Source organism: Cololabis saira, chromosome 17, assembly GCF_033807715.1.
Source record: "Cololabis saira isolate AMF1-May2022 chromosome 17, fColSai1.1, whole genome shotgun sequence".
Taxonomy (NCBI): domain Eukaryota; kingdom Metazoa; phylum Chordata; class Actinopteri; order Beloniformes; family Belonidae; genus Cololabis; species Cololabis saira.
In genome coordinates this window covers 8220918-8243049 of record NC_084603.1, presented here as the reverse complement: position 1 = coordinate 8243049, position 22132 = coordinate 8220918, and the positions used below count along the sequence as shown (strand labels likewise).

At 39.7% G+C, this 22132-nt stretch overlaps 3 protein-coding genes across 4 annotated transcripts; 2 read left to right on the top strand and 1 right to left on the bottom strand.

Annotated features, from left to right (window-relative positions):
* Positions 1 to 911: 911 nt before the first annotated feature.
* Positions 912 to 9105, top strand: LOC133463593 (zinc transporter ZIP9). 2 transcript variants are annotated; one of them, XM_061745197.1, is made up of 7 exons: positions 912 to 1198; positions 1889 to 1994; positions 3324 to 3482; positions 3572 to 3640; positions 3977 to 4062; positions 4155 to 4289; positions 5124 to 9105. In XM_061745197.1, exons 1-7 carry the CDS (start codon positions 1103 to 1105, stop codon positions 5385 to 5387), a joined length of 915 nt encoding a protein of 304 aa, XP_061601181.1. In that variant the 5' UTR covers positions 912 to 1102; the 3' UTR covers positions 5388 to 9105. The 2 variants fall into 2 exon arrangements, with proteins under 2 accessions (XP_061601181.1, XP_061601182.1); XM_061745198.1 differs by having other exon boundaries at positions 3577 to 3640; positions 5124 to 5356.
* Positions 4848 to 8743, bottom strand: LOC133463592 (coiled-coil domain-containing protein 177). Its single transcript, XM_061745196.1, has one exon. It carries the CDS (start codon positions 8683 to 8685, stop codon positions 7105 to 7107), a length of 1581 nt encoding a protein of 526 aa, XP_061601180.1. The 5' UTR covers positions 8686 to 8743; the 3' UTR covers positions 4848 to 7104.
* Positions 9106 to 11788: 2683 nt separating the features above from the next.
* On the top strand, positions 11789 to 22062 carry nsmce4a (NSE4 homolog A, SMC5-SMC6 complex component). Its single transcript, XM_061745271.1, has 11 exons — positions 11789 to 11938; positions 12220 to 12440; positions 13236 to 13316; positions 14277 to 14407; positions 15574 to 15722; positions 19884 to 19983; positions 20357 to 20447; positions 20537 to 20631; positions 20716 to 20764; positions 20849 to 20934; positions 21062 to 22062. The coding sequence occupies exons 2-11, from the start codon at positions 12239 to 12241 to the stop codon at positions 21128 to 21130; spliced, it is 1053 nt and encodes a 350-aa protein (XP_061601255.1). The 5' UTR covers positions 11789 to 11938; positions 12220 to 12238; the 3' UTR covers positions 21131 to 22062.
* Positions 22063 to 22132: the final 70 nt, after the last annotated feature.

Sequence of the window (22132 nt, the reverse complement as noted above, 5' to 3'; positions counted from 1 at the left end):
GTGTGCAAACTTTGCACAAATGGTGTGCAATGATTAGTTGGGGGAGTGTGTATGTGGGAGGAGGAGCTGCAGGGCTGCACACTGAAAAAAATAAATCTAAGCGCATGTAAATATAACATATTTAAATCTGTGATATTAAAAATGGAGTTTGTTGCCTTACATGAATACATCTAGTTTTGAACTTAATCTACATTTGTTCAAAAAACAAGACATTGTGCATTTTTTCCTTAACAAGCAGTATTTATGTAATCCCAGGCAATTTTTTCATTTACACACAAACAACAAGCAATGATCTTGTTGTATTTACTTTTCCTTTAACAATTTTAATCTATTGGGCAGATTGACCAACGTTTGAATGAAACATGCTTTATTTTTTAAGTAGAACACCAAAGTAAAAAATATCTTGCTTGATCTACTTTAAAAAAATTAAGGCAACTTTTTCACATGGGATTTTTTTAGATCAAGAATAGTCTTTGGATAAACTACTTAATTTTTTGTATGTAAATAATACATTTAGCAAGTACAGTAAACTTAATTGTGTTAAGTTTACTTTATTTATCAAAATTAAGTTGACTTTAAAAAGAAAAAAGAAAGAGAGGAAAATAAAAGAGAAAAAAGGAAAAATAAAAAGGAAAAAAAAGATAAGAGAATTTTTTTTAACATTTTTTAATTGACTTTACTTGCAAATTAATTTTGTACATACTAAAAATTAAGTAGCTTATACAAAGACTAGTCTTTCTTGATCTACATAATAATCTCATGCAAAAAGTTGACTTTTTTTTTTTTTTTTAAGTAGACCAAGCACAATATTTGTATCAGTGCAGGGCTGCACGTCTCCGGCTCTGACGCTGCTGCTGCAGGATGAGGAGGAGGAGGAGGAGGAGGAGGAGGAGGAGGAGGAGGAGGAGGAGGAGGAGGGAGGCTGAGGTGCGACGTGGAAAAGCAGAATACCGTTTTCTTTTTTGTTTTGTTGTAGTAAACGAAAGAAATCGGGCCAAGGATGAGAACAGAGAGTGTGGTCCCAGCGCGACCCCGCTCTGACAGGACGCACATCTGCAGACGGCTCCAGATGTGTTAGGGGGGGAGTCGTCATCAGGTCGCCATGGACGGCGGGTTGACCATTACTTTCATATCTGTGGCGATGTTTGTGGGCTCCTTCTTCCTGGGATTCATCCCTCTCTTGTTCAGACTCTCTGAGGTAAGTTGTTTTCCTCTTTTTTTTCCTTAAACCAGAGTTGCTCTCGAAAGTCGGGAGATCTGAACTTTGCCACGACAGTACAGCGACTCGCACGTCTTAAGGCTGATTTATGGTTCCGCGTTATATCGACGCAGAGTCCATGCATAGGGTACGCGGCGACGCACAACGTACGGTGCGCGTCGCCGCGTATCTACGCCGTACCCCACGGCGTAAGGTCTGCGTCGTTTTACCGCGCAACCATAATTCAGGCTTTACTCTTCTTTTACAGGACTGTCTCAGAAAATTAGAATATTGTGATTTTCTGTTATGCAATTCAAAAAACAAAAATGTCATAAATTCTGGATTCATTACAAATCAACTGAAATATTGCAAGCCTTTTATTATTTTAATATTGCTGATCATGGTTTACAGTTTAAGAAAACTCAAATTTCCTATCTCAAAAAATTACAATATTCTGGGAATCTTAATCTTAAACTGTAAGCCATAATCAGCAATATTAAAATAATAAAAGGCTTGCAATATTTCAGTTGATTTGTAATGAATCCAGAATGTATGACATTTTTGTTTTTTGAATTGCATTACAGAAAATAAAGGACTTTATCACAATATTCTAATTTTCTGAGACAGTCCTGTAAGAGTATCCAAGCAGTAGAAAGGACATCTACTGATAGCACGTGTTGCTCCTCGCAGAGGAGCCTGCAGTTCGTGTCCATCCTGGGCGCAGGGCTGCTGTGCGGGACGGCGCTGGCCATCACCATCCCCGAGGGCGTGGGCTTACTGGAGGACGCGTGGAAAGGTGAGCCCAGTCTGCAGACCCCTTCCTTCCTTCAGTTGCCCTGGCAACAGATGGATACGACACAGTTCAAAAGGTCAAATAGGTCGCGCACATCCAATAGCTCAACAGGTGCTGGTCTCAAAGCATACAGGACTGTCTCAGAAAATTAGAATATTGTGATAAAGTCCTTTATTTTCTGTAATGCAAAAATGTCATACATTCTGGATTCATTACAAATCAACTGAAATATTGCACGCCTTTTTTTTTATTTTAATATTGCTGATCATGGCTTACAGTTTAAGAAAACTCAAATATCCTATCTCAAAAAATTAGAATATTCTGGGAATCTTAATCTTAAACTGTAAACCATAATCAGCAATATTAAAATAATAAAAGGCTTGCAATATTTCAGTTGATTTGTAATGAATCCAGAATGTATGACATTTTTGTTTTTTTAATTACATTATAGAAAATAAAGAAATTTATCACAATATTAAAATTTTCTGAGACAGTCCTGTAGATCCAGGAAAAAACAAGAGAGGAGACCACACACTTTTGCTCCGCAGTGCAGATTTATTTAGCACATCATACGTGACGTTTTTGAGCGCATTTTGCTATTCTTCAGACTAAATGTGGATACAATAGACGCCCCATTTTAAGCCCTCCCCAGGGGGTCACATGGTATAGAAAAAGAAAAAATTAATTAAAAACACCTGGTGTAAAATAAAATATAACATACAAAGGTATTGAACTCTAATTTATGAGTAAGTCTTTTTAACAGAAATGTGTTAATTAAAAAAAAAACAAAAAAAACCTTGTATGAACTTTAAAATTTAGCCATCCTAAAACTAAGAGACACCTTTGTTTTTTTCTGGTTTTCTTTTTATCACTAGATATGTATGACGGCCAGCTGGCCTGATGTTGCCTTATCTAGTTATAAGATGTTTGGATATCTGGATACAGGTACTTTGTATGTTATATTTTATTTTACACCAGGTGTTTTGAATTAATTTTTTCTTTTTCTATACCATGTGACCCCCTGGAGAGAGCTTAAAATGGGGCGTCTATTGTATCCACATTTAGTCTGAAGAAGAGCAAAATGCGCTCGAAACGTCACGTATGATGTGCTAAATAAATCTGCACTGGGGAGCAAAAGTGTACGACACAGTTCACTCAGCAGATTTACATGAGTGCTTTATTGTAAACTCTTAAAATCTTTGATGAAGCATGTTGTGGGGGATGAAAGCTGGTATGAATGAACGAATGAATGAATATATGCAGCGGTGCCTCATTTTCTTTTGTCTGCATTTGAATTAAAAGCACTTCCTATCCTTCATCTCCGCTCTCCAGCCTCCTCGTCTGATGTGCCATCTGCTTTGAACGGCAGCAGAAACTCCTCCACGGAGGGGGACTCTCCTCCTCCTCGCTTCTATATTGGGGTGGCTTTGACCTTCGGGTTCACCTTCATGTTCGTCGTGGATCAGATCGGAGGTTACCTCTCCATACGCGGTAAAGTTGGCAGAACTCTCACACCAGCTTCATGTGGCAGAGCCAACCCTCCGCTTGTCTTTGTCACATGAACGTATGTCTCATTTCAGACCAGACGCGGCAGCAGCCCAACAACATCCACATCACAGCCACGCTGGGGCTGGTTATTCACTCTGCAGGTACCATACACACTCGGGACTGTTCCCTGGAGGAGCACAAGGCATTCTGGGATACCAGCATGGAAAATTACAAACAAAACACAAGTGTTTATGCTCTGGTGTGATTTAGCATGTGATCCCCCCCTCCTCTTCCTCCCTCTCACTGTTTAGAGGCTTACATGTTGCAAATGACTTCATTTTTCATCTTAGCCTGGAAGCCATAGCTTTAATAATGTATAACTCTACATCTGGCGGGGTAGTATTTTATATCCAATGGTTTATAACGACTAGTTACATAAATGTTCACACTACTGGATGAGACTGGTGGTGATCTGTGAAATATCTGTGTGACGGTAGCCGACGGATTTGCCCTCGGCGCTGCGGTGGCCACGGGGCAGGTGACGGTACAAGTCATCGTGTTTTTGGCCGTCATTCTACACAAGGTGAGAGAACACGCGTCGTTGACATTTACAGATGTTTGACGGCGGAGATGCAGCAGAGGCGACGCTGACACGTTCACATCTTTGTCTCCTAGGCCCCGGCAGCCTTCGGACTGGTCTCCTATCTGATGCACGTGGGCCTCGAGAAGAAGTACATTCAGGGACATTTACTGGCATTTTCAGCTGCAGCGCCCATAGTTGCTATCAGCACGTACTTCATATTACATGCAGTAAGAGCGCACACACCTGTCACCTTTATTCTGCTTAAGAAAAGTAGCATGATACCAGAGGTGTCTTCAGTATTCACATTCATTACTCAGGTAGAAGTATAGATACTAGAGTTTAAAAATACTCCCATAGAAGTTGAAGTATCAACTCAAGTTTTTTACTCAAGTAAAAGTATAAAAGTACTGGTTTCAAAACTACTTAAAGTATAAAAGTAAACGTAATGTTAGGGGGAAAATAGCCATTAAGGACAAAAGCCATTGAAAATGAATGCATCTTAGTATAATGCAAATATATTAAAGAAGCATATATGTGTACTATTGAGCATTAACATGTGTTTCAGAGAGCAGAAGATATGATGACTAGTTGCCTATAAGTATTGTAATGGTGCAAAAAGTCAAACTTCAGAGGCATGTTATCATTTATCCTAACCTTTATTGGAATGTACATCCAAGTTTAGTTGCAGGAATCTGAGGGAACGGATGTAAGAACAAAACTGGACAAGAACATCTGAAACAACCACAACCACATTCACTCTATCCGGATGGAGCAATTTAACTGGATAGTTTTTTTTTAAAGGCCGAAATGAAATAGAGTAACAAGGCTGTTTTTAAAATGTAAGGAGTAAAAAGTACAGATAATTGCGTGAAAATGTAAGGAGTAAAAGTAAAAAATCGTCTGAAAAATAATTACTCCAGTGAAGTATAGATAACCAAAATTTCTACTTAAGTAAGGTAACAAAGTATTTGTACTTCGTTACTTGACACCTCTGCATGATATCTCGTTTATTATTAAGTATCGGCCCCTTTCTTCTCACTGGAGGTGTATTGTGTCTGCAGTCAGGAAACTCCTCCCAGAACCAGCTCAGTGCGACGGGCGTGGGGATGCTCTTCTCCGCCGGGACCTTCCTCTACGTTGCCACGGTGCATGTTCTCCCTGAGATCAGCACCAACAGGGCAGAGCGACCCGCCCCTGACCTCCCGCAGCAGGAGGCCGGAGCTGAAACCCAGCAGCAGCGACACATGGGGCTCATGGAGAGTGTCACCCTCGTCCTCGGCGTGGGGCTTCCCGTCCTGCTGGCTTTAGGGCTCCACGATGACTGAACAAGGACTTCCAGGATGCCTGACGGGAAAACTGAGCACACAGCTACTATATTAAACTTTCTGTACGACACAGTTAGAAAAAGCCGAATTTGCTCCACAAGAGGGTTTATCTTGGTGTGATCTGATTTCCCTGAAACTTGCTTCTGAGACCTGATCGTGCGCCGGCAGAGGTTTCCAGGTGGAGTAAAGGATTGGATTACTGGTATATTGTCCTCAGCTGACCGAGTTTCCATTTCAGCAAAACTAAAACAGTGACATTTTCTGTAAAGGCCCTTTGGGGGGCCGTGCCATCTCCAGGGGCGGATTCCGCTGAATAGATTTACAGGAACAACCACATAATGTGACATTGTTGTTTAGACAATAAGATATCTAGATCCCAGAGTTTTAATAACTTAAAGGTCAAGTTGGAAGTTTGAAGACCGGCCTAGATTTTCAGTTCATCCATGTTCAAAAGTGCAAAGTAACTGGAGACAGGATGTGACGTGTACGTGTAGTATTAGGATTAAGTTTTATAGCTCTAAGGTCAACAGTTTGAACAATACAGCCAACAGTCTTGGTTTTATTACATGTGAACAAAGTAGCAACAGATACGTTTGTGACACGAAAAGAACAAGAAGCTAACTTTTAATCATTCCTGTGACTTGTCTCTCAGTTCCTCCTTTAGATTTTGCAGATGATGAAATAAGACAAACGTCAAAAGTATTTTTGTGTTCCTGGCCCAACGACTGGCTGTTTTCCATGCAGCGGTCGTTGTACTATTTCACATGTGGCAGGAGAGCTCAGCACTCTGGTAGCAAGTAGAGGGAGGTCTGTGTTCAACATGAGACACGAGGGAAGCATCAAATTAAGGTATTTTACACCTCAAAGCAAGAAGAGATTCAAAACACATGAAAGGAAATAAACTATTATGTTGCAATAACAATCAGGTCATTAAAAATGCGTTACACACGACTAAAAGTCAACACTTAGTTTTTTCAGGTCTAAAACTGAGCAGTAAAATGTTTATGACAATCAAGAAAATCTGGTTCTTTTATTAATCACTTAAGTTTTTAAGTTTGGCTGGATTAAAACAGAAATCTAACAGAGAAGCAGTGATGAGATAAAACACGAACACATGTCAAAGTAAAGAAACCGTAGGATTGTCAGTGCAGCGTTGACCTTTAGTCCCTCTTATTTACACATCTGCTGTCATGTCCGCGTGCAAATGCCTCAGGGAGGTTCAGAACACGGTTTAACCCTAAACTGTGCTGTGTAACTTTCTAAAGGCCAAAAACTAGAACAAAAAACAATGAAACAGTACATTTTGTATTGTTGGATGACACATTACAAACAGTGATTCTCTGGGTTGCAACAGCTGCAGCTTTTGGATTCAGGACTCTCAAACGCATCCAAAAATACAGGCAAAATCAGGGATTTTTACTTGAACTAAGCTCCCTATCATATGGACATTTGAATAAAGCACAGCTCGTGTTTTGACTTCTTGATCCTGGTAAAAGCAGCTCAGTCATGAAATTCGATGACATGATCCAGGGTCCCTCTGCAGCTCCGACATTTTTTTCAGCAGCATCCGAACTGATTACAGTTTAAGGAATATGCTGCTTTTTCCGTATTTTTTGAAACGCTATTCACTCTTCTGATCCTACAATTAGAATCTGTGGACGAGTGTGTGGGAGACTTGTAGCCTCTCTGAATACAGAATGGGAGATAATAATCCCTTTCATAGTTTGATGCGGTTTAAGGAGGCAGTCAGCTGAGCCTCCAGGGCCATCTGATCAAAGGTCCGACTGGTGGTCTGCTGCCTCACTCTGTCCCTCATGTGAAAGGAGGCCTGGACCAGCTTCTGCGCCTCCTCCCGTATCTGCTCCCGCTGTCTCTGCAGCCTTTCCCTCTTCCACTCCTTCACAGAGATGTAATTTTCTCTGACCTTCATCGTGGCCTCCTCCTGTCTCTGGATCTTCTCCCTGAGCTTCTGGTGGCACATCTGCCTGAGCCTGTTGCGCTGGCGCGCCTGCTGAGCTCTGCTCCTGCGCAGAGCTGCGGCACGCAGAGCCGCCCTCTCCGTCCGCCGCTGGCTCAGCTGGACCAGGATCTGTTTGTGTGTGAGCTGCTGGAAACTCTGCAGTTTAGCCCTCAGCTGCGCTCTCTGAATCTGCTCGTCCTCTTGAGCGGCTCGCTCCTGCAGCTCTCTCAGCTGCGCCTCCACGGCCTGGCTCCGCTTCTCGCTGGAGAGTTGCAGCTTCCTCTCAAGTGTGCACCTCATCTGTGCTTCCTCTTCCTCCATCTGCTGCTCTACCTGTTTCTTCAGCAGGATGTGTCGCAGCTGCTCCCTGCTATTCTCCTCCTGCAGCCTCTTCTGGGCCCTCTTCTCTTGCAGCATCTTGCTCCTCCAGGCCCTCTCCTCCTTCTTAACTGCTAACTGTCTCTCTTTCTCCCGTATCCTTTCCTCCACCTCCACCTTCTCCCTCAGCAGCCTCTCCTGGTGATGTTTACGGTCCTCTGCCTCCTTCTGCGCCCCCTCCATCTTCTCTCTGCGCTGTGCCTCAACCTCCTCCTTCAGCTTTCTCCAGCGGTCCTCTTGCAGCACGGCCTCCTGCTCCCGCTGTACTGCTCTCTCCTGCTCCCACTGCTCCCTCATCCTCCGGCGGGCCTCCAGCTGCCTGTGCCAGCATTTCCCACTCTTCTTCAGCTTCCTCCTCCGCTCTTTTTCTGTTTGGGCCTGCTGTTCCTCCGCCTGCCTTCTGGCCTCCTGCCTTTTCTGCTCCTCCAGGCGAGAGAGCTTCAGACGGTCCTGCTTCTCCTGATGCTTCAGCAGCATGAGGGCTGCAATCTTTCGATCTCTTTCAGATACCGTGACACACATCCTCTCCTTGATGTCTGTAGTGAGGTTATGCAGTTTGGTCTGGTTAGCTGGGGACTGTCTGAGGTCTCCCACGTTGAAGCTGCTCACCGTACTCCTCTCTGGGTCCCTCTTGGCAGCGGAGCAGGTGGACCTGCTGGCTCGCTTCTCCTTAAAGCACAGATCTGCATAGTGTACGGGGCCTGCTGTCTGTCCGTCTGAGTGCTTCACCTCCTTGTGGCCAACAGGCCACCTGTTGGCTGCATGCTGCATAATCCCCTCCCGTCCTCCGTGGCACTTCTGCAGCAGCTTCGATCTTTCTTTTTCATAGGATTCGTGCATGAGTCTCATCGCCTCGAAAGGCATGCCGCCCTGCCCCGCACTCATCTGGTTCAGGGATCTGATGAGGAGTTGAACCGGTCTCATAGGGAGGTCAGTGCGGCTGGACCTAAGCTGCTCCATCTCCAGGGGGTGGAGGAGACCTGAGGAGACCTGAGGTGTAGCAGAGCTACTGACCGGCTCGTCTTGGCACCGTCTGTCCAGCTCAGGGGGTCAGCAGGGGATTAAAGGCTGGATTATGGGTCTGCGTTAAATCGACGCAGAGCCTACGCCGTAGGTACGGCCAGGGGCGAAAATCCCGGGGGGGACAAGTCCCCCCCATTAGTAAAGCTGTCCCCCCCTAGAATAATTTGAGACAGAAGTAATAATTTTGGAACAATGCAGTAGTATTTAGTAGTGATGCACCAAAATGAAAATTTGTGGCCGAAACCGAAATCGAAAATAATAATAAACAGTAAAATCTCATTACACTTAAAACAAGAGTCATCACCAGAAAAATTACTTGTTATTTGACAATTTTCACCTGATTCAAGTAAATTTTCACTTGAAATAAGTAGAAAAATCTGCCAGTGCGACAAGATTTATCTTATAAGCAAAACAATCTTGTTCCACTGGCAGATTTTTCTACTTATTTTAAGTGAAAATCTACTTGAAACAGGTGAAAATTGTTGTTTTTTTTCCAGTGATGAGTCTTGTTTTAAGTGTAATGAGATTTTTTTTTAACTAAAAATTAGACATTTTAACTAGAAATAAGACAAATATTCTTGTTAAGATTTTGGGTTTTTGCAGTGTATTATGTCAGATGTGCTGTATTATTGCCACCTTCCACCTAATACCATTGTTTTGTATTGCTCTAAGAAAGGTCTTCTGCCTGTTTGCGAGATAGAGTTGAAAATGTCAAAATGCTGTATTAAAGGAAGGCTAAAACTTTTATTCCTTGTCCCCCCCTGGATTTATTCTCTAAAATGTTACTGTTTATTGTCCCCCCCAACTATGAAACGGGATTTTCGCCCCTGGGTACGGCGTAGGTACGCGGCAACGCACACCGTACGGTGCGCGTCGCCGCGTACCCTACGCCTAGGGTTCTGCGTCGGTTTAACGCGGAACCATAAATCCGCCTTTAGCCTTCTGCCCAGCCGGACTGTCGCCGAGCTGCTCCTCATCCCTCTCATCCGCTGCTCATCCTCAACACTCAACTCCACACAAGGAAGGAAAACACAAGTACGTCGTAAATTCATGCTTTTTGCGAGTTTTTTTTTTACTTCTGACGACCAAAGACTGGAAACAAGGACGGACAACTTTATACACAGAGCTGCGTCGTCTTCACTAAAGGCAAGAAGACGTTTATTAGCGCGCCATCTGCCGATGAAAATTAGTAAATGAAGAAAGAAATGAAAGGAAAGCGATTAAACTTAAATAAAAATATAAAAATAATAATATAACATAATAATAATAATAATAATAATAATAATAATAATAATAATAATAATAATAATAATAATAATAATAATAATAATATAACAATTAATAAATAAATGTTGTGGTTATATTTTATTAATAATTAATAAAATTTAACCACAAAAAACTCTTCTAAATGTCTTAACCTGTTGTCTTGTAATCCCCCCCCTTGTGGTGTATATATTTAGGAGGTGCTTGTTATACGTGTATTTTTCATGTTGGTAAAAAAAATAAATAAAATAAACTACTACTACTACTGTCATTTTATCCAAAGCGACTCACATCTGAGACACACACACCATGGGGCAATTAGGGTTAAGGGCCTTGCTCAGGGACCCAAGGTGGTTCTTCCAGGTTGCCATTCTAGGGCTTGAACCTGGGTCCTCCAGACCCAGACCCACCTCTGCGGTCACCAGACTACCACCCTCGGTGCGTCCGAAATGCCATACTAAACAGTATATACTCAAAATGTATACTTAAGTTCGGCATGCTGCGTCCGAAATCCCATACTTACACCCTAATGAGTATGCAAAAACAGTATGTGAGATTTTTTAGTGCGTCTGAAACATAAGAACGTACACAATAGTATGCGCTATCCATACTCATTCCGGAGAAATGTATTAGTGTGGATTGATGGACACTAGCCGAGCAGAAACTGTTTGGTTGGTAAGTGCTGCGCAGATACGTATATGTGATAAGTATAATATTAAGTATAATAATATTATTATAATATAATAATATTATAAAATTTGTATATAATAATATTATATAATGTCATCTTGTTTGGGCCGTGTGCGCTCTGAGTATTACGTCCGAATTAATGCATACTACTGACATTTACTCAAACGTTTGTCGAATTAAAGTATACTTTTTGAGTATATACTGTTTAGTATGGGATTTTGGACGCAGCCCTGTCTTAAAATGTTAGATACTGGGCCTCGGTTGGGCTGGTGGGACAGCGGTGGAAAATGTGCCTGTATTTTTAAATTCAAAACGTGACAGGTGTCAAGGACTCCAATTCATAATAGTTTACAGTTAAAAATGCATGTTTCTATTGTTATGCTGCTTTTATTTTGTTATATCCTTTCAACACGGAAGTGCTTTTATTTTGAAGAGACAGAAAACTAAACCAGAGACGTTCAATAAACTTAAAAAATTATTATTTATCCGCGTACGGTTCAATCTCATGACATCACTGGGTGATTACATTTACACAGACTCAAACACACACACACAGAGTTTCTCTGAGTTCATGGGCTTGTTCTAGTTCTGCCTGGTTAAAAAAGAAAAGTACAAAGGCTTGAAATTTTGTGCAATTTGTGCTTAATTTATTTCTTTATTCTGCTATTTTATTATTTATTAAAGTACTTGAATTTACTTATTTTAATTTAAGCTATTTTGTTATTCATTTTAATTTATTTTATCGATTTAATTTGCCTGAAGATGATTATTTTGTACTTTTGTCTGTTTGAATGGGTGTGTTAAAAAAAAAAAAACGTTACTCAACAGTTACTCAGTACTTGAGTAGTTTTTTCACCAAGTACTTTTTTACTTTTACTCAAGTAATTATTTGGATGACTACTTTTTACTTCTACTTGAGTCATATTATTCTGAAGTAACAGTACTTTTACTTGAGTACAATTTTTGGCTACTCTACCCAGCTCTGTGTATCTGTATCTGCAAGGAGCCTGTCTGCTGTCTTCCTTTTATTTTCTCTGCTTTTATTTTGAAAGGTTTATTTCCAGACGTCACGTCGGTTTCCGGTCGACGCTAGCATGAAACAATCACAACTTTCCCCATCGCTTGGACAGTCTGTATAGTTTCATTTTAGCAACTGTGTAATCTGTTGTTGTTTTCTAAATCCTCTCTACATATGAGGCGTTGTTACGTCCAGATTCGGGACATCTAACCGTTAGAGGTGAGCGTTAAGCGGCTTTTTACAACAAACACTCGCTAGACGTTTAGCAGAGCGCGGGGAAACATTTGATTTTGCTGCTGCAACATTTGGTCGTTTTGCAGTGTTTGCGATACGTTAAAGTAATATACGGGTATTTAAAAAGGTATCTCTTACCCTCATAAGTTAAACTTTAAATACAGTTGTGTTTGCAGCGTGTAAAGTAACATAGATGACTTGGAACAGTGTTTTCAAAACTGTTTTCAAAACTTCATCACGTGGCTCCTTCTCCTCGTGTAACGCAGGTAATCATAAGTGAAAACAATGAAGAAAACAGAAGGAGCCGGCCCCGGTCCCGGGGACAGGGAAGCTCCCCGCGTCAACGGCTCTGCCCGGAGAGCCGAGCGGCGTCAGCTGGAGAACCAGTCCAGCCCCCCCGGGGGCGGAGAGAACCAGGACCCCAACGACGTGGGTCTCCGGAGGGAAATACGGAGCAAGTACAGAGACCTCATCAACTCAGTGCAACGTGAGTAGCAGAGGTGTCAAAAGTATTCACATTCATTACTCAGGTAGAAGTATAGATACTAGAGTTTAAAAATACTCCTGTAGAAGTTGAAGTATCAACTCAAGTAAAAGTATAAAAGTACTGGTTTCAAAACTACTTAAAGTATAAAAGTAAAAGTAATGTAAGGGGGAAAAAAGCCATTAAGGACAAAAGCCATTGAAAATGAATGCATCTTAGTATAATGCAAATATATTAAAGAACCATATATGTGTACTATTGAGCATTAACATGTGTTTCAGAGAGCAGAAGATATGATGACTAGTTGCCTATAAGTATTGTATGGTGCAAATAGTCAAACTTCAGAGGCATGTTATCATTTATCCTAACCTTTATTGGAATGTACATCCAAGTTTAGTTGCAGGAATCTGAGGGAACGGATGTAAGAACAAAACTGGACAAGAACATCTGTGCCACAACCACAACCAAATTCACTCTATCCGGATGGAGCAATTTAACTGGATAGTTTGTTTTTTAAAAGCCGAAATGAAATAGAGTAACGAGGCTGTTTTTAAAATGTAAGGAGTAAAAAGTACAGATAATTGTGTGAAAATGTAAGGAGTAAAAGTAAAAAGTTGTCTGAAAAATAATTACTCCAGTGAAGTATAGATAACCAAAATTTCTACTTAAGTAAGGTAACGAAGTATTTGTACTTCGTTACTTGATACCTCTGGTGAGTTAGTAGACTGGCAGCTTCAACAGTGATTTTCCCGCAGCAGATCATTTATCCACCACCTCCTTGTCTTTTTTGTGTTTCAGAGAACAGGGAGACTATCCTGAGTCCATCCAACAACGGGCTGACAGAGGTTTTAGACGAGGCAAATAAACTTTTTAAAAATGGTAAGTTTGAAGTTTATGACTTGGGTTGTCCCGATCAGGATTTTTTAGCTCCCGATCCGATCCCGATCACTTGAGTTTGAGTATCTGCCGATCCCGATTTTTTTTTTCCCCCGATCCAATCACTTTGTTTTGGCTCCCGATACATTTCCGATACATTTTGGCAATGAATAAAAAATAAAGAGGACTAAAACTCAAATTATCCCAAGTTTCTTTTATTGTCCACTGGAGAACAACATGGACATATATTTCAACAAAGCTTATCAGCACTGGTGGGACAAAATGTAAAAACATGAAATTGTAAACTAAATCAAAAAGTGCAGAATAGTGCAATAACAAAAATAAATAAATTTAACTTCAAAAGAGGTAGTTGAATGATATCCAGTCAAACTCACAAACACAAGAAAATTAAAATACTTTTTGGCTTAACCTTAGTGCAACATTCTGAATGGGATGAAATGAATAGCAGCAGCTTAATGCAACATGAACATGTATAACATTTCACAATTCAAACATGTAAACCATGTTAGTTTCCCTTACTCCGCCGCCGGCCGGAAGTGACGTTAAATGCAACGATATATAAGACGATTTAATATATATTAAAAACATTAATAAGTAGGTATGTCCCGATACTTTTTTGGCCGATACCGATGTTTTGAAAACGCCGTGATCGGGCCTGATCGATCGGCCGCCCAATCGATCGGGACAACACTAGTTTGATGCAATCCCAGGGATCATTTATTATGGATCTGCATGCTGCTTCTGCATTGTGTGAACTCAACATCTTGACATATTCTCTGTATAATGAAGCAAAGACCATTCTTAATAGCATCTTCATTGACGCAGGTTCTGTGTGCTCTTTTTCCTGATTTTTTGTCAGCTATAACTTATACATGAAATACACGTCCTCTTCCAAATGCAGCCTGAGCTCGATCACTTTGAAATGGCTTTGTTCTTTGGCAGTTCGGCAGGCGAGAGAAGCCGCCCTCGATTCCCAGCTCCTGGTTGTGACCACAGACTTGGGAAAGGAGAAAGCCAGTCAGCTGTCCTCTGAGGCCAGCAGTTTTGATCATATTTTATTTGCTGAGAATCTTGTAAGTATGATTTAATGTACTTCACAAAGCCCATATGTTATTGCTCAAGAGGTCCCACTTCTTGGAAATATTGAGTAATACAAATATGTACAGTATTTTAAAGTGTCCATGTAGTAATACTGTGTCATAAGTGTTGTAGTTGCACATGTTAAGCTGTTGCCTATTATTGCATGTAGATAAAAACAAAGGTGAGAGGAGAGTGCAGTCATTTTCTCTCAGAAAAAGACCTCCAAATGAATATAGACTTAGAAATTCAGTAAATATAGTCCACAATTACGAAAACTCTTAAACATGGTCCCCTCTTGTTCCTTTCCATTCTTTTGGACTATACATATTAATAAACAATCAAGTATAGTGATGCACCGAATGTTCGGTAACCGAAATTGTTCGCCGAAAATGAAAAAAAAACACTTTCAGTGTTCAGTGGAATAAGTGGGGAAAAAACTGAACAATTAATAACGGCATGTTTAGATGACGCAATCGAACAGCGTGGAGTGAGGGGCGTGCAGCGTTAAATGCAGCAAGCATGTCAGATCATTACTTGGATGTGGGGAAAAGGCAGAGGACACAAGAAATGATCCAGGCTGAGTTGGATTTGGGAAAGCCGCTTGGTGATGGAGACGGCATGGGACGCACGGCGCAGAGAAAAGGGCCCGTACTACCGATGCGGTGGAGAACCTTCACCGTCTGATATGACGAGATCCTCCAAGAAAATAACCAGATTTTTACAATTATTATACAAGGCTTCAAATTGCGGAGATCAGCCTCGCCCCACCGCAACCCGATTAATTGGATTTGAACGGGAGAAAATGAAAAGATTATGAGGAAAAAATAAGTACAGTAAGACCATTTGTGACTGTGTATTTCACTGCACATTTATTTGATTTATGCAATGGTGAAAAAATTGGCAAAATCAAATAATCAATGAAAAACTGCAAAGAACCATTGTTCGGTATTATTCGGCCAAGTGTTTATTATTATTTTCGGTTTTGGCCAAAAATTTTCATTTCGGTGCATCACTAATCAAGTATACATATTATGTGAAGTGAAGGGCGTAAAATAATGTAAAAGCCTTTTCTATAAAAATATACATTTATCTTGTGCAGTTACTAAGACTTTAAACAGCGCAGTGGTCATGTGAATGTGTCTCTCTGGTTCTCTGATAGTTGACCTTCATGGGCCTCAACCGGCTAGAGGATAGGGATGAGCCCCAGAATGGAGTTGATACTGACGGTTACCTACCCAGAGACGCGTGGCACAGAGTGGCCAAGCACACACAGGGTTGTTTCAGGGCAGCACCCTCTTTCCACTACATGTGAGTACCAAAGAATGAGCTGCACCAGCTGTGACTCAAGTCTTAGGTTTTTTGCTCAGTGGATATTTCATCAAAAAGAAGTCCAGGGGTTGTGCCTTGCCACTAAACAGAAAAAAGAGATGGAGAAGAAAACACTCGCTAGCAAACACCAAGACCTATAATTCAATCAACTGGTTAAATCCAGGACAGCAATCTGGAAAATCACACCCCACGGCAGAACCAACAGGTGGCAAAGATGTAAAGTAACACTTGCATCAGTAAACATAGTCTCCCTGACGAGACCACAAATATATTATGGTCCCTGAAATACTGTTTGGCTTGAAGGACTGACAACATGTAACAGCAGGACAAGCAGTACAATGTTTGTTGTTGGTTTACTGCACACGTCACTATATAAGCTACTACTACTTTACAATTCAGCTATCGTATCATCATTATATAAAGATTATCTCAAGAAGAGAACAAAAGAAGCGGTAGATAAATATAAGAACTATAAAAACAAATGAACCAGAATCATGAAAAGTAGCAAAAAGGAGTATTACAGTCATCTCCTGGAGGAAAATAAAAAACAACATAGAAAATACCTGGAAAATATTGAATGACATCAGAAAAAGAAAGGGGAAAGATGGGTACCCAAATTATTTCACAACCAACGACAACAAAAATGTTGATGATTTGACCCAAATTCCAAACGAGTTTAATGATTTTTTTTGTTGGTGTTGGTCCTGGTTTGGCTAGAGAGATTGCAGACACTGGTAGTAAATGAAGTGGAAAGCAGCTTTCAGCATGTAAAATAATGTATTTTTTTAAAGGCTACAGATGAAAAGGAAATTATTGATATTGTGAAAAATCTCAAGGGCAAGAAGTCAACTGACTGCAATGATATTGACATGACAATGGTAAAAAAGTATTATTAATGGTGTGGTGAAGCTTCTTACATATATTTGTAATCACTCATTAAAAAAAAGTATTCCCCCAGTGAAATGAAAACTGAAAAGGTAATACCCATATTCAAATCAGGAAATAGTCATATATTCTCAAACTACAGACCTGTTTCACTTCTTTCACAGTTTTCTAAAATACTGGAAAAAATATTCTACTCAAGGTTAAATGACTTCATTACAAAACATGAGGTCCTGTATGGTTTCAGAACTGAAAGAACAACATTGTTTGCTCTCAGACTTCATGGAGAACATAACATCTGCAATAGAAAATAAAACAATATGCTGTCGGAGTATTTCTAAATCTAAAAAAAGACTTTGCCACAGTGGACCACGACCTGTTATTATTAAAATTGCAGAAATATGGAATAAGAGGAGTAGCACTTTCATGGATAAGTAGCTACCTAACCAATAGAAATCAATTTGTGCAAATTAACAACCGTAAATCTCAATTAAGGAAGGTGAAATGTGGAGTGCCACAAGGCTCAGTTCTGGGACCATTGCTGTTCATCCTATACATAAACAATATATGTGAGGTTTCAAATACACTGAAAATGTGGCAACTCAAGTAAAAAAGAGTGAAGAGTTGGTTTGATTCAAATAAACTCCCGTTAAACCTTAATAAAACCAAGTTGATAATATTTGGAAAACGGTCGATAAACTCATAAAAGAAACTTATGATAAATGAAATGGAGAGAAAATGAAATAACATTTCTTGGAGTCATAATAGACAACAAACTATCCTGGAATCAAATTTTATTTGTATAGGACCTTTCATCCAGGTACATGAAATACAAAGTGCTTAACATTTTCACTGAAATATAAGTATAATAAAAATAAAAACTGGGAGACCCATGCACACTGACATACAATATAATTAATTAAAATGAAATAATGATAAAAGTTCAAGAATTAAGGCTAAAAAAATAATCAGTCCACAACAATAAAATATAATAATAAAAACATCACAAAAAATGGATAAATAAATAAAACAAATACCTCTAAAAAATGTTAAACAGAATACAACTATAAAATTTGAGGCTACATAAAAGCCAGACCAATTTCCAGCTCCTCTCAGATCCTCTGGCAGGCTGTTCCACAGTTTTGGAGCATACTGGCTAAAAGCATCATCACCAAATGTTTTAGTTCTACTCTGTGAAACAGCTAAAAAGGAAGAGCCAGAGGATCTGAGGGGCCTTCCTGGTTCGTAGAATAAAAACATCTCTGAAATATACTCTGGTGCAAGCCCATGTAGCGCTTTACAAACGAATAAAAGAACTTTAAAATCAACACGAAAACTAACAGTTAGCCTGAGTGTAAGGATTTTAAAATGAGCCTAATGTGTGCTCTCCTTCTGGTCTGAGTCAGAACTCGCGCTGCAGCGTTTTGAACCAGTTGCGGATTTATGGTATACATACCGGTACAACATCATACAAATCATGCACAAAGCAAATCAGTATCAGTTGCCACAAGACATCCAGAAGTTGTTTCAAATAAAAGAAAATAAACACAATCTCAGGGGAATATGTCATTTAAAAAAACAGCATGTACGAAACAAACGTCAACACCCATTGTGTATCAGTGATGGGAGTTAATCTGTGGAGCAACTGCAAAGATGAAATGAAATCATGCAAATCACCAAGTAAGTTTAAACAAATCTTTAAAATCAATACTCTTAATGAATACAAAATGGAAATGCACACCTGAACTGACAGCCAATGACCAAAGTGCCTTGCTCAGCTGAACCACCTTTTCTTTCTCTTTTAAGCTTTTCTTTTAGAGTTCTGTGAAAATAAGAAATTGTAAAAATAGAACATTAGAAGGGGTAGGACTAGAAAAGTTTTTTGAAACTTCATCCTACACCCTTTCAAACAGGAAATATTTATCTACATATAGAGTTGTCTCTTTAATTTGCTTTGTTTTGCTTGTTTTTTTTTTGGTATATACATTTTATGTATTCTGATTATTTTTGTTTTAACCTGTTTGAATAAATAAAGTAAAAAAAAAAAAAAAAAAATCTCCAGAACATCCTCTTCATCATACTCAGCAGCTTTATTGGCTCTCTGCCCACTCCCGAATGGATTTAAATATTTCTTACCCTCACTTTAAAGGCTATACATAATGTAGCTCCTCCGTACCTCTGACCTTTTACTTGCTTTCACACCATCTTAAACACTCTTACTTTAGACCGCTGTACTATTGATTTTCTATACATCTTCCAGTCTAACCTTTTTAATTTGGCTTATCCCCAATGGGGAAAAAAAAACAAATGTAATTGTATTTTTAAACTGTTGTTCCGCTAGTTCAGTATTTTAATTTGTTGATATTTTGCCAATGTTTGAATCCATTGTTTAATAATTATTGATGTTTTTTGTAAGGTATTGTTAAGAGCTCTTAATGTGCCTATAGATAAAATGTATTAATATCAGTATTATTAATTGTGTTATTACATTTTTTTAAGGTTATTATTCTTATGAAGCAACCCCCAAAATTGTTAAATGAAACTGGAACCCCAACCAGAACAAACCGACCAGCTACACAGCATAACGTCCTATCTGGCCTGCTCTTCTAACCTCCAAACCCAGGCACCCTAATCAAACTGAACCAAAACTGAAAACCTGATAAGTCCCAACCCAACTTACCAAACCACCACAAACAGAACAGTGTGATCAGCTGGTGTTGGTTTAACAGAGTCCTGATCCCTCCAGCTGAGCCTCTGTAGCCAATCACTATGAACAGATAATAGAGTACAAAAGAAATATCAAATGATTGAAACATCTGTACACCACCAACCTTTACTGGGCAGCTCTAACTGATAATTGGTGAAGTCAATCTCCTGCCAAAGGGTAAAATCCGTTCTGATTTTAGTGGATGTTTTAAGCATCTTTACTAACTTATGTAGGAGCTCTCATTAATGACAGAAAACCCATTGCATTCTCATAAAGCCAGGCAACATGGATTATTCCAAGACTGTTGTAATGTGAGGATCTACCTATCTTGTAAAAGTAGCAAGGATCCAGGACTGCTCTGACACGCAAAGATGAATGTGTCATTTGCTGATTTCTGTTTTTGTTTTGTTTAAATAAACAATTAAAAAATAAATTTCTTTTCAGCTCTGTTCAGATATCTCTCTCCCACTTTATCACTGATATAGAGAGGACCAAATGTTTCCCTCAGCTGTGGTTTGTGTGTCTGATTTTCTTGTGGTTCTTTTCAACAGGATGGGTTCTTTCTACGCGGAGCCGCCTCCTCCAAAGCAGAGGATAGAGCGACAAAAGAAAGTACCCAGCAAGGAAGTCAAAAGAATAATGCCTACTCAGGTACTAAAACGTACACTTATGTGGCTTCAGCTATCTACATCCATACGAGTCTCTCTTGGAAAATAATTACAGGAATTATTTCTTCACAATACAAACCAAACTTGAGTATAAATGGAGCAGCCTGTCATAACCCTTCAAAAGTAACAGATTCACTTGATTATCTGTCAAAACATATCTTGTCTGGGTTTTGTTTATTCTGATGTTGTGCATTCTACGACTCAAAACGTTCAGTTTTTTAAATAAATATTCCTAGTTTTATTTCCATAGTCTCACACACCTCTTTAAAATGCTGTTTTATCCTATTATAATTTAATATTTATACATGGTTTTAGCTGTTTCTCATATTTACCGTATCATGCTACTGTCGTGTCAGCTGAAGAGAATGGAAGAATCCCACCAAGAAGCAACAGAGAAAGAAGTTGAAAGAATTCTGGGATATCTGAAACGATATTCCCAAGTTGATCGTGAGTTTGAATTCAACTTTGCTGATGTTGTTTTGGTTCCATAATTGTGAGCATTTTGAGCAGCTTGTGTTTGCCTGTCTGTGTCACAGCAACATCGGCAATATCTTATTACGAGTTTGTCATCGACCCCAACTCATTTTCCAGGACAGTAGAGAACATTTTCCACACGTCTTTTCTAATAAGGGTGAGACATTTCTGAAACTTAATTTCCTTGCTTTCTAGTGACTGTACAGAACGTGTAACAATGTGATTTCATTTTTTACATCAGGATGGTTTGGCACGGATGTATTTGGATAGTGACAAGCTGCCTTGTATAGGTGAGAAAGTGTAACATATGGATGTACCAGTATGACTTTATTAACTAAATAATTTAGCCGATGTTTGACTTTTTTATGTTTCAGCTCTTGTAGAAGAGGGAGAGGTGGATGCTGCAGGTTCATCAAGTCGCAAACAGTGTGTCGTCTCTATCAGTCCAAAGAAGTGGAGGGTTAGTTAATTCTTTTTTTTTTTTTTTCACAATTGCAGAGGGCCGAATTTGGAAACAAAACAAACCATAGCAATGTCAGGTTGTGTCTCTGACCTTATTTTAATGTTCTGTTTTTTCTATTTCCCAGGAGCTAATAAATGTCTTTGAAATTAAAGACGCGATAATTAAACCCCCAGACACACCGATGGACGAGTGACGGACCACAGTTCCATGCTGTTGACCTGTCTTCCAAGCAGAGCCGCCGCAAGGGGTGTGCGAACCGTGCGACCGCACGGGGCCTCGCGCTATGGGCCGTTTTTTTGTTTTTTGTTTTTTTTTCCCAAAATTTTTTTTTTGTTACAAAAATCACCGATCCGACCGGGTCTCAAGCAATTGGAGAGTTAAAATTGCGGATATAGACACCCAATCCGACCCGAAAAACCCAAAAATTTCGAGGGGCCCCCCCGGCCATTTCGCACAGGGCCTCGCAAATCTCCCAGGCGGCTCTGCTTCCAAGTATATTTATTTTGGTTTCATTTGACCAAAGTTTGTTAGTTTTTACAATTGCCTTGTTTTATTTTTCATAGTGATTTTCTTCGTGAATACTGTGTACATAACTAGTGCTTCAAGTCTCCACAAATAATCTGTCACTTCAAAAGAAAAATGTGCCTTATTGAGCATTTTATATTGTACAATTTGTATTTTGTGGTGATGAGGAGGGACGATCATTTGCTGACTTAGTCCTAACCGTTATTTTATACACAGCTGGTGACAGTGGGCCACAAACAGTGATGGCTTTGTTTCATGTCTCAACATTGAATAAATTGAAACCCGGTGTAGCATCATACCTGCATCTTTTTTTAGACATTATCTCAGATCATTTGGTTAAAAAGCTGAGAACCTCTGCAGGAGAGTGAAAGCAGAGCAATGTAAGTATGTTTTTATGATGTTTATAATTGTTCATGTTTTTATTCCTAATTAAAAAACTGGAACAAATGTTCTGTTTGCTCCGTCTCTCCCTGTTCTGTTTTTGATCTAGAGATCAAATTTATTCGGTTCAGCACACTTGGTATCATTGTACACTTATGACGACGTATCAGTATCATCCTTGCCATGTCTTGGACAATTTAAAGGGACAGGCACACTTCATGCTGCCTCCCATCCCTTCCTCACGCTCCCCCTCTGAGCTTTTTTTCCCTCCAAAACAGACCTTCAGCCT

Coding starts and splice junctions, on each gene's coding strand:
- LOC133463593 (XM_061745197.1), top strand. CDS start 1,103: ATGGACGGCGGGTTGACCATTACTTTCATATCTGTGGCGATGTTTGTG. Junction 4,063..4,154: donor TGGCCGTCATTCTACACAAG/GTGAGAGAACAC, acceptor TTTGTCTCCTAG/GCCCCGGCAGCCTTCGGACT. Junction 4,290..5,123: donor CGTACTTCATATTACATGCA/GTAAGAGCGCAC, acceptor TTGTGTCTGCAG/TCAGGAAACTCCTCCCAGAA.
- LOC133463592 (XM_061745196.1), bottom strand. CDS start 8,685: ATGGAGCAGCTTAGGTCCAGCCGCACTGACCTCCCTATGAGACCGGTT.
- nsmce4a (XM_061745271.1), top strand. CDS start 12,239: ATGAAGAAAACAGAAGGAGCCGGCCCCGGTCCCGGGGACAGGGAAGCT. Junction 19,984..20,356: donor AAAGAATAATGCCTACTCAG/GTACTAAAACGT, acceptor CTGTCGTGTCAG/CTGAAGAGAATGGAAGAATC. Junction 20,935..21,061: donor TCAGTCCAAAGAAGTGGAGG/GTTAGTTAATTC, acceptor TCTATTTCCCAG/GAGCTAATAAATGTCTTTGA.